The sequence below is a fragment of the Enhydra lutris genome, unplaced genomic scaffold, assembly GCF_002288905.1.
Source record: "Enhydra lutris kenyoni isolate GAN:26980312 unplaced genomic scaffold, ASM228890v2 scaffoldscaffold9, whole genome shotgun sequence".
NCBI lineage: Eukaryota > Metazoa > Chordata > Mammalia > Carnivora > Mustelidae > Enhydra > Enhydra lutris.
In genome coordinates this window covers 14,976,353-14,989,553 of record NW_019154093.1, presented here as the reverse complement: position 1 = coordinate 14,989,553, position 13,201 = coordinate 14,976,353, and the positions used below count along the sequence as shown (strand labels likewise).

Sequence of the window (13,201 nt, the reverse complement as noted above, 5' to 3'; positions counted from 1 at the left end):
GCCTTGGGTTCAGGTCATGAACCAGGAGGGTGCCCGATGGAAGGGGTGGTGGGGCTGATCGCAGGACCCTGAGAACATGACTTGAGCAGTTGCTTAATTGACTGAACCACCCAGGCACCCCTAAAAAAATTTTTTTTAAATCTGCTAGTTTGATTGGGGGAGAAACCGCATCTTGTTTTAATTTTTATTTCTTTAAAAATATTTTTTAACACGTATCTATTTAGGATATTAATCTTTTGTCCTATTGATAGCAATTATTTTGTCTTTAATTTGGTGGACTTGTTCATAACTAATAACCAAAATCTGTTGTTCTCTTTTGTGATTTCTTATTTCATGGAAGCTTGTAATTCATGAGATGAGGCAGGTGTTTCTGGAAGGATGTGTGTAAGAGGAAAGAGGAAAAGTGAGGTTGCCCAGGGCCAGGGCAGTAGATCCAGCTGCTTATCTTAGGCCCCAAGGTCAGGACATTCACAAAGATTCACAGTGGCTTATCCCACTTCTTGGGGTAGCATTGAGCTGCCTCTACTTTGAGTAGGAAGCAGGAAGAGTAATTTTGTCCTCTGTAATGCTGCTGAGCTAACTGCATTATGGGAACGGACCTGACGCTGAGTGCCAGCAGAGGCAGGTGGGCCTGGCAGGACTGTTTCATGTCCTCTCTTTAAATCACCGTCTGATCTTCAAGAGCTCTGCCCTAAGGGGCTGTGTGCCAAGGCTTGTTTATTTGCTTCTGCAGTGACAGTTCTCTTTGCCCCATAATGTGAATATCATGGCTCTGAATCCCCCAGCTGCCCATGCTTTGTCATTTTTTCAAAGGGAATTGACTTGTTTTCCACCAGAGGGGGCCAAGGAACATTTGCTACCCAACTGGTTTGGTGCATTAAAAGGGGAGAAAAAGAGCTAAGAGTAAGTGTTGTTTCATTCTTTGTATTCATATGGAAATTTTTAATCTCCATCAAAGGATCAGGAGAAAAATCACATTGAAATTCAGTACAAGAGCTTCCAGTTTACACAGAATTTTTCAAAGATGTCTGACTTGATCCTTTAAAAATGACAAAACCCATGAACTGTGTAGCTCCAGGGTTCATAATTTTGCTTACCCTCCTCAGCCTCTGCCTCTGTCTTGCCTTCCTGTGACACTCCATCTGTGTGGTCCCTTGACAGCCTGAAGAGCTTCTCTGAATGGGGGTAGGGGTGTGGGTGTGAAGTAGGCTGTGGCAGTCGGGTTTATAGGGCGGCTTGTACATTAACTCCTCTCTCTCTGTGTGTCTCTCTGGGGCCATATTATCTCATCTTTAAGAGTCTTGTAACTCATCTCCCTGTCTTCATTCTCCTTATATCAGGCCTGTTTCCACTGCTAACAGAATTATCTTACAAAGAAATAAAACTGATGAGTATCATTTTCCTGCTTAAAAATCCCCACTAGCGTCTCACTCCAGACTAGAGACTGCTGCAGAAGGCTTCTATGACTTGGCTCCCTTGCCTACCTGATCAGAATCATCTCCTTCTACCCTCTTTCTTAAATCCTGGATCAGGCTCCTGTCCACTGGATTATGAATTCTTTTAAGTTAGAAAGTATATTTCCAAGGCCTAGCACAGTAATTGGCGTATTAATAGTTGCTTGTTAAATCCTAAATAAATTAATTAATGATTTAAAATTCTGACAAGGTCACAGCGTGAAAGAGAAAACTAAAAATCTTGCGCTGGTCTCTCACCTTTCTGTACTTACATTTCAAAAGCGTACTCGCTGTATTAAGGATTGAGTCCCTTCTTCCCTGTTACAGGGATTAGAAAGGAAGAAAAAAAAGTATTGTTTTCATAGTTGGTATGATTGTCGGGATGTACAGATAAATTATTAGAATTAGCAAAGTTGTTGAGTGAGATATTGGCCGCGAGATTAAAATACAGAGTAAATTAAATTTCTACAAACCAACAAGAAGAAAATAATTGTTTAAAAGGCCCTGTTTAGGGCGCCTGGATTGCTCAGTGTGTTATGCCTCTGCCTTCAGCTCGTGTCATGATCTCAGGGTCTTAGGATCGAGCCCCACGGGGGGCTCTCTGCTCAGCAGGGAGCCCACTTCCCTCTCTGTCTCTCTCTGCCTGCCTACTTGTGATCTCTCTCTCTCTCTCTGTCAAATAAATAAAATATTTAAAACAAACAAAAAAAGGTTTTAAAAGGCACTGTTTAAGGGGTGCCTGAGTGGCTCTGTCAGGTAAGTGTCTGCCTTCAGCTCAGGTCATAATCCCAGGGTCCTGGGATAGAGTCCTGCATCAGGCTCCTTGCTCAGCGGGGAGCCCACTTCTCCCCTCTCCCTGTCGCTCCCCCGTTTGTGTGCTCACTAACTTTATCTCTGTGTCAAATAAATAAAATAAAATCTTAAAAATAAAGAAATAAAAGACACTATTTATAATATAAACAAAAATGTAAGATACTTAATATTAATCTAACAAGATATGCAAGACCTTTATAGAGAAAATTTTTTAATGTTTTTAAACAACTTTTCTCAGGGCACCTGGGTGGCTCAGTCAGTTGAGCATTGACTCTTGGTTTCAGTTCAGGTCATGATCCCAAGGTCGGGGGATCAAGGCCCAAGTGGGGTTCTGTGCCCAGCGGGGAGTCTGCTTGAGCATCTCTCCCTCTCTCTGCCCTTCCTCTCTAAAATAAATAGATAAATCTTTGAAAAAAAATAAACAACATTTTTCAAGACTGGAGCATTCTTCCTTCAAATAGGTTATTGCTGGTTAAGAGTCAAGGCAGCATGTTAAAATATACTCACACACAGAAACACATGTGCATATATACCATGTAAATTGGTTGTTGTAAGAGACTATTTTCTGGGGGTGCCTGGGTGGCTCTGTGGGTTAAGTGTCTGCCTTTGGCTCAGGTCATCATCCCAGGGTCTTAGGATCAAGCCCCAAGTTGGGCTCCCTGCTCAGTGGGGAGCCTGCTTCTCTCTCCCTCTGCCTCTCCCCTGGCTTGTGCTCTCTCTCTCTCTCTCTCTTGCTCACTCTCTCTCTCTCAGATAAACAAGTGCTTACTTCAACAGCACATATACTAAAATCAAAGACATAAATAAAATATTAAAATATACATTTAAGGGGTGCTTGGGTGGCTCAGACAGTTAAGCATCTGCCTTCAGCTCAGGTCATGATCCTGGAGTCCTGGGATCAAGTCCCACATCGGGCTCCCTGCTCGGCAGGGAGTCTGCTTCTCCCTCTGACCTCTCCCCATCATGCTCTCTCTCTCTCTCTCTCATTCTCTCTCTCAAATAAATAAAACCTTTAAATATATATATTTTTTTAAAAACTGTGTGTGTAGGGTGCCTGGGTGGCTCAGTGGGTTAAAGCCTCTGCCTTCAGCTCAGGTCATGATCCCAGGGATCAGCAGGGAGCCTGCTTCTCCGTCTCTCTCTGCCTGCCTCTCTGCCTACTTGTGATCTCTGTCTGTCAAATAAATAAATCTTTAAAAAACAACAACAAAAAAATTTTTCTGCATAAATTCTTGCATAAATTCTGCATAAATTCTTGGATTTAGTGCACTACCCTCCTACCTCCAGCTTGAAGCTGATAGAGAACTTAGATCCTCCACTTCTCCAGAACTACTAAATCCAAGCCACTTTTGATCTCTGTCAGTCCCAAGGTGGCATGACTGGAAGGAATTTGGCTTTTCCTTGGATGTAGAGTTTTTGACCCCATAGCATCCAGACAGTCAGATTTCTCATATTTGACCACTCTTTCTTCCTAGGTCAATCACTTCCATCCGGAGTGAACTAATTCCATACCTAATAAGAAAACAGTTCTCCTCAGCTTCCTCGCAACAAGGACAAGAAGACAAAGAGGAGGATCTAAAGAAAAAGGAGCTCAAGTCCTTAGGTCAGTGCTTGGATTGCTGCAATAATAGGAGTTAGCAGCACATTTGGAAAGAGTAGCTAGCCAACAAGGCAACAGCTTCTTGTCTAACCACCAGGCAAGACAGGGTAGCTGACACTATTCCCTGAGCTCTGCGTAGGCTTGCTCAAGCAGATTCTGTCACTGAGCTCTTCAAGGATTAGCTAATCATGCCTCAAGTCTATTCTCTGATTCATAGCCATGGTTTGGCTGTATCTCTCACCAGACTATTTTGAGTAAACTCTATTTCCTACTTCTCAGTTACTCTGTTCTCTAGGCTCTGGGCAGCCCCATTCCTGACTAAATTCAGCCTCTTCTATCAAGGGAAGAAGGGTGAAGGAGTATACTATTACAGTTCAGGCAGAGGCCAATCAGACTATCTCCTTTCCAGGATGTAGGGGAGAGGTCTATCTTATTTGCTCTCATAGCCCTGCCTAGTCCTTGGCCAGTCTTGGGTTCATAGTAGGTGTTCCAAAAAAGTAGTTATCAAGTGAATAAATGGAGGCAGTATAACGTGATGGTTAAGATACCAGGTCTTGGCATCAGACAGACCTCAGTTTGAAATCTTACTCTGCCACTTACTAGCTCTGTGACCTGAGGCAGGTTACTCAGTCCCCTGAACCCCAGTTTTCTCATCATACAATAAAAGATCTCACATGTTTGTTTTAAGAATTGAAAAACTGGGGTCCAGATAACTCTAGCTTCAAGTCCTATACTATTTCTGTCATAACACAACTACTAGATATGGTCATAGAGGCTAGCAGCACAAAGCCAACATGGCTGGTCGCTGAAGCCTGGACCCTTGCTTAATTTATGTAATGATTTACAAGAGTCCTCTATTTTATTGTCCTTAGTAGTTTTTCATTATTGGTCATACTTGGCTTTTAAGACCTCTTTTTTAAGCATTTTTTGTATCCTACAGTATTTCCAAAGTTCAGGAAAGCATGTTGCCTCTTTGAATTTAACTTAGTCTTTAAGGTTTTAATGGGATTTCCTCCAGGGTTCATGTTGTATGGGTAAGTTCCCAGGAGAGAGGTGTGAGCTATGCCCTCTTTCGAAATGTGACTGAGTCTCTATTTGCTCTGTTTATTCTGAAGATATTTTCAGTTTTATAAAAGAAGGCAATGCGCTGACCTTTGCTCCCTATGGTGCCTGCTGGAATATCTGTCGGGGAGACAGGTGTGAAGACTTATCCAAATCACAGGTGCGCTGCTATGTCCATATCATGAAAGAGGGGCTCTGCTCTCGAGTAAGCACCCTGGGACTCTACATGGAAGCAAACAGGCAGGTAAGAGGAAGGGCTTAGAAGAGGAATCGTGGGAGCTCCTGCCCTAGAAACAGACTGAGCGTTTGTCTTATTTCTTCATTAAGTACCCAGTGACTTGTTCAGAATCCCTCTCATTCCCAAGGTTGAGCAAGACCTGGCGTGTCAAGGGTACCATTGGGTTGGGCACTCGGGTGCAGCAAAAAGGGAAGTGGTGGGCCTAGTCCATATGGCTCCAAAGAAGGGCTGAGATCCCTAATAAGGCTAACTTTTGGCCTCTGGATTCAGCACCTTTCTCCTGTTCTGGTCATGAGGAGATCTGCATTATTTCATAAACAAGCAGATAAATACTGTGTAATCATTACTGTGATGAAGCAAACATAGGCACAGAGAGGAGGCTTTCCTAAGAAGGTAAAGGAACAAAGTATAGGCAGATAGTAGAGCCTCGAAGAAGGAATGTCTACAAGAGGGAAGTGTCTGGAAACAGCATCAGAGAGCTAACCCCTCCTTTTAACCCTGAGGTTTGTGAGATACAAGAATGAGCAGCTTCTGTTGAAGGGGAAGCAGTGCTCTAAAAGATAAGTCACGTTTAGTTAAAGGGGGTTGGAGTGAGGAGACAGTGAAGATACTGAGGATGTAGGGGAGCTCTTTACTATGTAGCGGGCACAGGAGGAAGGCCTGAGGAGGAAGGGGTGATGGGACTGTGAAATGGAAACCGGGCAGTAAAGGGTGGAGACGAGAAGAGGGAAAGGTAGGTGACTGAGGGAACTACCCTAGGGTGGCATGCGGGACAATGGAGAGGAGAGGATGAAAAGATTAGCTCTTGACATGGTTTCCGGTAGAACTCTGTGAAAACTGTCAGTGCAGGTGTAAGCTGAGAAGTGAAGGGGGAAGGTGAAGTAGAATGATAATTGTTGAAAATCGGGATTGGAATGCAGTCCCTGAAGAAAACCTGGCTCAGAAATCTTGAGGACCCACACTGTATGATAGGTGTAGCCCCAGCCCTAGACCTCAAGCTGGCTTTGCCCTGGATTGGTTATAGATCCAAGAGAATCCAAGCCAGAGAGTTTATGAAAAATCATAACCAGTCCCACATTTACCAAGGACAGTCCTCAATAAAGTTAGCCCCAGTTTGGGGTCAGAGTTATTAGAAACCAGCCTTAATTTGACTTTCAGGTCTCATTTCTCAGTTCTGTGACTAGAGCTTACTGGTCTGCAAGCAAGACTAGGGACGAGTGCTCTGAAGTATCAGCCCAGCACTGTGTGGCAGAGAGGCCTGGAGAGGCCATGGTTGAAATGTAATGAAGGGAGGAGATCCCGGGGATAAGGGCTGAGGGATTAGCCTTCACACTGCCAGTGTAGCCAGTCCTGGCACGGCGCCCCTCGGCCAGTGTGGCCACCACACATAGCGCCCTGACCAGCACTCTGGCCAGGCTGGAGAATGACAATAGGCACGCTGCCTGTGCCTTCCTAATGGGTCCAGAGCTAAAATTCTCCATACCTGTACCTTTTCAGTTTCCTTGTACTGGAGAGAGTATAGTGTGAACACCTTCAACCTTTTATTTTGGCTGGTGAAGAACATGGATGCCTTCTCAGGAACTGTTCTGATTGTAGAATTTGTCTGACATTGTTCCTACCTTCATTTTAGGCATGGCCACACTGTCTAGGAGGGGAGCAGGCACCTGGAATGAGTATGGTCAGGACTCAGAATGCTTCTTGCCCTCAGTAGGCCTCTTGAAGGCTTGTCTCAATGCCTTGAGGGACATGGCATTACTTTAAATATTTAAATTTATTTATAATAAATTATCTAAGTTTATTTGAATAGATAAATAAGTTTAAATTTATTTAAATGTTTTGATTTTAATTTTAATTTATTAAATCAGGGAGGAGATGCTCAGTAGGAAACTAAGGATAAGACCACTTAGAATTTACTGCATATATAATCCTTGTGCTAGGGGCACCTGGGTGGCTCAGTCAGTTAAGCGGCTGCCTTTGGCTCAGGTCATGATCCCCGGGTCCTGGGATCGAGCCCCATGCTGGGCTCCCTGCTCAGCGGAGAGCCTGCTTCTCCCTCTTTCCGCTGTCTGCCGCTCTGCTTACTTGTGCTCATTCTCTCTGTGTCAAATAAATAAATAAAATCTTCAAAAAATAAAAAATAATAATCCTTGTCCTGGGGGAAATACAGCAGCCTCCTGCCCTGCCTCACCCAAACAGGAAAGCTGTGGCTGAAAACTCCCTGCTTCTCTAACTGGGCATTGAGTTCTTTTTTTTTTTTTTTTTTTTCTTTAAGATTTTATTTATTTGGCACAGAGAGAGAGATCACAAGTAGACAGAGAGGCAGGCAGAGATCAAGGGGGAAGCAGGCTCCATGCTAAGCAGAGAGCCTGATGTGGGGCTCGATCCCAGGACCCTGAGATCATGACCTGAGCCAAAGGCAAAAGCTTAACCCTCTGAGCCACCCAGGTGCCCCATGGGCATTGAGTTCTACCTAAGATGCTTTTGGGTATTTTCTGGTCTTAACTTTGGTGACCAAACCTCTCTCCTCAAGGTGCCCAAATTGCTGTCTGTTCTCTGTCCAGAAGAATCACTGATTCATTCATCAGCCCAGATTGTCAGCAAACACCTGGTAAGTGCTAGCTTGGGCAGGGCAGGCATGGGACAGTCTCTGGGTGCACTGAGGTATATCCTTGAAAAGATGGATTGGGGTTCTCAAGCCTGAAACTCATTAGTCCTAGGGAAATCCCGACTGGGTTCTGGTTAATAAAATACTACCTTCTAGCCCAGACACTCACGAAGCTGGACAGGTGCTGACCCCAGGCACACAAATTCTGTAAGGAAGATCCATGATAGTCTTGGGACTCAGACACAGCAGCTTTCCATCTCTGTCCCTCTTCTCATCCTGATTTGAGCACTCTCTTCCAGAGAGCACATCTATGCACAAATGCATGAGTGTGTAAGTTTGAGTTGATCTCAGAGGTATTATGTGACCTGTGGCCCTGAGAAATATGGTCCCATGCTGGTGACCATGATGGGGTGGAGCAGAAGGATGATGGTCCCTCTGCTGACGTGTCTCTGGGGGAAGGTTGCATTGGACCCTAACTCAAAGGATCTGAGGGATTTGTTTGCAGTTGGTTGAGATGGATGGACAAGGTTTTATATTTGCATTTTGCAGGTTGGAGTTGAGAGCCTCATTGGGCCAGATACGCAGGTTGGAGAGAAGTCATCCATTAAGCACTCAGTCATTGGTTCATCCTGTGTTATAGGAAATAGAGTGACTATCACCAGTTGCCTTCTCATGAACTCAGTCACCGTGGAGGAAGGGTATGTTTCCCCCCGTACCCACTTGAGGCTAGGGGCCTGGATTCTCTGGGAGGTTTGGGGAGCCAGTCCACCCTTGGAAAGGGCTCACCTTGAGGAAGGGAAGAAAAGGAAAGGTGAAGGAAAGAACAGTGCCTAGGCCCTTTGAGGCCTTGGTTTCGGCTCCACAAAGACATAGTCTCGGAAAGCATTTCCAGCAACTTTCTCACACTTACTCCAGTTACGGTCCTGAGAGAGGCTGCCTCCTCTTGCTTTGGTATGCTGCTTGATGGTTCGGCCACCATAGTGCACCACTGACAGTGCTGGCATGACACTTACCAACGTCTAAGGGTCATCTTGCTTCTCTTGGTGTCCCACAGCAGCCCTGAAGAAGGCAGAGGACTAGGAGGTGCGGTCATTTAAGCCACATACTATTTCTAAGGGAGAGCTTCTGTGTTAGAAGTTATGGAGAGTCTTCCCCCATTTTGAGACACTTTAGAGTATCTTAAAATCTTGGTTTATAAACAGCCTAAACTTGGAGTAAGACTTGAACGATGTTTAGTAAGATCATTCCTCGGTATGGACCTCAGGTTTTTCCTGTATAAAATGCAAGCATAGGCAGTGGAAGAGAGGAAGGACCAAGGTAGTGGTCTTCAGACTTTTTAGAAAGTGAACTTTACTTTTTGTTACAATAAATCTTATGCAGAAACTCAGTATTTAAAACTGATAAAGCACAGCTGTTTGCAATACAGTGGGAAAGGGACACTTGTCCTTCTTAGAGGACATAAAGCAGTCTATAAACAAATTTTGAAAAACACTAGACTCGATCAGCCTGAAAGAGCTGATTCTAAAGCCTTGATTCTAGCTCTGAAACCTGCCGATGTCTCCGTGCAGGAACGGATAGGAGAGAAGGTTAGAGAAGACTGCAAGTTCAGTGAAAGCTGAACTACCTCTCCTAGCTGCCAGTGAAGGGTTGAGGGAAAGGTTAAGCCTTTGCCCTTTAGGAAGAGTGACTCATGGAAGATAACAGACAATATTGAGGGAGGAAGTACCATAATTAAAAACCAAGAAAGTTGGAAACCACAGGGATATTGGCCACTAAGTTCTGTCCTCCCCCAAGCCTATTTCCCAACTTGATTCCTAAGCCCTGACAACCAGGCATAAAGCCATTAGTCGGGAAGTCTGGAAGAATCTTCTCTGGAGATTCTGACCAGCCCAGAAAGAAAAATTTATTTACGTCAGATATTTCTAACAGCCCACTCAAATCACCCTGCAGTGAAAATTAGGGATGATGAATTCCATTCATGTGCTTAGAGCTTCCAAATAGCTTTTTTAGAATCCTCCCCTGAAGATGAAGAGATAAGCAAAGATCACCAGAAATCTAAAGAGAGCTTATCATGAAAGATCCACAAATCAAACAGTTAGAAAAAAGCTACTTAGAAGAAACAGACTCTGTAGGGAAAGAGAAATACTTTCAAACAACCTCTTATTTCAAAGAACAAAAAAAGAACTCTAGGAAATTAAAACTGTGATAACAAAAGGAAAACCCCAGTAACAGAATTGGAAGATAAATGTCACATTTCCCAGAAAGTAGAGCAAAAAGATAAAGAGATGGAACATGGAAGAGAAAAGATAAGGAAATGAGAGGACGGGTTCAGAATATTTAACATCCGAATAGGAGTTCTGTAAAAAAAGAGAGCTCAGATATCAGAGGAGGAAATTATTTAAGAAATAATATAGGGGAGCACCTGGGTGGCTCAGTGGGTTAAGCCTCTGCCTTCAGCTTAGGTCATGATCTCAGGGTCCTGGGATTGAGCCCCGCGTCGGGCTCTCTGCTCAGCAGTGAGCGTGCTTCCCCCTCTCTCTCTCTCTGCCTGCCTCTCTGCCTACTTGTGATCTCTCTCTCTCTCTCTCTCTCTCTGTCAAATAAATAAATAAATCTTAAAAAAAAAAAGGAAGAAAGAAAAAAAGAATATAGGAAAATGTCCCACAAGTGAAAGATATGAATTTACAGAATGAAAAGGCCTACTAAGTGCCCAGTACAATGGGTAAAAACAAACCTCCATCATTTTGAAATTTCAGAACGGTGGAAAATAAAATGTGCTACAGACTTACAAAGAAAAAATAGTAAGTCCTATACAACCAATCAGGAACCAGAATGGCTTTGTTTTGGACTTACCAGTAGCAACAATGGAAACTGGAAAATATAGAACAATACCTTCAAAATTCTGAAGGAAAACAAATTTCGACCTAGAATTCTATACCCCAGCAAAATGTTAAGTGTGACCATGGAAAAGGTCTCAAAAACTTTTCTAGATGGGTTCCACCAAAATGAACAGTAGATGAAAGAGATAAGATACACGAGGTCCAACTCTAAAAAAGGAAAAAGTATCATTGGACGATACTGAAGGCAGATCTAAGGATGGACAACTTTATGAACTGCCTGAAGCATAAAGGGAGCAGTTAGCCCGGAGTGGAATCCACAGAGCACTTACCCAGGAAGATGAAAGTGATAAAATACCAGATGCATATAAACATCTTGAAAGATTTAGACAACTGACTGAAAGTTCGGGTTGAATTAGTAATAGCATAGAATACTATCTAACAAAAACAAAACAATTATGAACTGTTTAAAAAGTACACGATGAATAAATTTAAAAAAAAATCTTTAAAAAGTACACGAAAGGAAAAGGCATCATAGTTCACTATGTAACTCAACTGTGAAATAGAATTTATGTAGTCATAATAAACACTAAGACCAAAATTTTGCTGTAACAGTATTGAAAGGATGAGGGATAGGAAGGGAAAGATGGATGGGCGGCGGGGGGGGGGGGCTAAATCCTCATCTTCCATTGTGGGAAGTCTATTGATAATGCCTAAAACTAAAACATCAAGAATGATATTATGTAGCATGTTATTAGTGATACCTCCCTATCCCTCCCTAGAGATAAGGAGGTAAATACTGAAATACTCAGCAAAAAGAAGTCTAAAAGTTGTCTCTAGGGGGATGCCTGGGTGGCTCAGTCAGTTAAGCATCTATCTTTGGCTCCAGTCATGATCCCAGGGTCCTGGGATTGAGCCCAAATCAGGCTCCTTGCTCAGTGGGGAGCCTGCTTCTCCCTCTGCTTCTTCCCCTGCTCCTTCCCCTGCTCGTGCTTTTTCTCTGTCTTTCTCAAATAAGTAAAATCCATAAAAATAAAAATAAAACAAAAATTATATCTGGGAAGAAGGAAATGAGTAGGAGAAAGAGAAGACTGCTGTTTTTCATAATAAAACCTTCAGGGGCGCCTGGGTGGCTCAGTGGGTTAAAGCCTCTGCCTTTGGCTCAGGTCATGATCCCAGAGTCCTGTGATGGAGCCCCGCATTGGGCTCTCTGCTCAGCGGGAAGCCTGCTTCCCTTTCTCTTTCTGCCTGCCTCTCTGCCTACTTGTGATCTCTGTCTGTCAAATAAATAAATAAAATCTTTAAAAAAAAAATCTTCAGGGGCGCCTGGGTGGCTCAGTTGGTTAAGCACCTGCCTTCGGCTCAGGTCATGATCCCAGCGTCCTGGGATCGAGTCCCACATCGGGCTCCTTGCTCAGCAGGGAGCCTGCTTCTCCCTCTGCCTCTGCCTGCCATTCTGTCTGCCTGTGCTTGCTCTCTCTCCCTCTCTCTCTCTCTGACAAATAAATAAAATCTTTAAAAAAAAAAATCTTCAGAAAGATTTAAGATATATACATGCATTGGGGCACGTGGGTGGCTCAGTTAGTTAAGCATCTGACCAACTCAGGTCATGATCTCAGGGTCCTAGGATTGAGCCCCACGTCCGGCTCCCCACTCAGCAGGGAGTCTGCTTCTCCCTTTCTTTCTCCCTTTCTCTGTCTCTCTCAAATAATTACGTTAAGAAAAGATACATGCATGCATATATGAATTTAATTGCCAAAAACAGGCCAGAATTTGGTGGTACACTGCTCCCCGTGGCATGCTGATAAATTGTTAACAACCAGTTCTCCGAGGGAAAAAATAAGTGGTCTGATCTATAACATTTGCCAGTTTCCGTAGTGTAAATTCTCCCACCATGGCCAATGGTGTCAGCAGACACTGAGCTGGGGAGAGATGCTAGCAGTCAACTCTCCCGAACAGAGCAGTCGGGCTCCAGCACATCACTGATGATAGAGAGATGTCTCAAATATTTCACTCTATTGTCAAACACAGAGACGCACTGGAGGCTGAAGACTCTACATGAGTGCAGTGGTAGAAGTCTGTGCAGTCACAGAGGGAAAAGGGTCAGGAAAGAATTAAGGAAATGATCCTTGATCTGAATCTTGAAAAATGATTAGAGCCACCGGGTTGGAGAAAGGAATGTTCTAGATACATCGAGAGTGTGAAGTGTGAGACAGCATCTCTTCATTTTGATCTTAGCTTGAATTTCATCACTTAAGAAGCTTCTCTGACTACCCTATCAGATATCCTCTGTCCCAGGATGCCTGAGTGGCTCAGTCAGTTAAGTGTCTCATTCTCGGTTTCAGCTCAGGTCATGAGATCAAGCCCCGTGTCAGGTGCTGTGCTCCACTGCAGAGTCTGCTTGAAATCCTCCCTGCCTCTCCCTCTTCTTCCTGGACATATGCACACACACTCTCTCTCTAAAATAAATAAATAAATCTTTTAAAAAAAAAGAAGAAGAAGCAGGAGCAGTCTATCCCAGTACTCTCTGTTACATCACCCTGTTTTATTTCCTTCCTAGCATTATCACGGTCTGACCTTATCTTGTTTACC

At 43.7% G+C, this 13,201-nt stretch overlaps 1 protein-coding gene across 4 annotated transcripts in view; it reads left to right on the top strand.

The window, feature by feature from the left end:
- LOC111143451 (eukaryotic translation initiation factor 2B subunit gamma) overlaps positions 1 to 13,201 on the top strand; it is a 129,019-nt gene that overhangs the window by 92,438 nt on the left and 23,380 nt on the right. For all 4 annotated transcript variants that reach the window (XM_022497207.1, XM_022497206.1, XM_022497208.1 and 1 more), the window contains exons 7-10: positions 3,743 to 3,870; positions 4,983 to 5,173; positions 7,698 to 7,775; positions 8,322 to 8,470. In XM_022497207.1, coding sequence (XP_022352915.1) covers positions 3,743 to 3,870; positions 4,983 to 5,173; positions 7,698 to 7,775; positions 8,322 to 8,470 — 546 coding nt within the window. The remainder of the gene's footprint in view (positions 1 to 3,742; positions 3,871 to 4,982; positions 5,174 to 7,697; positions 7,776 to 8,321; positions 8,471 to 13,201) is intronic.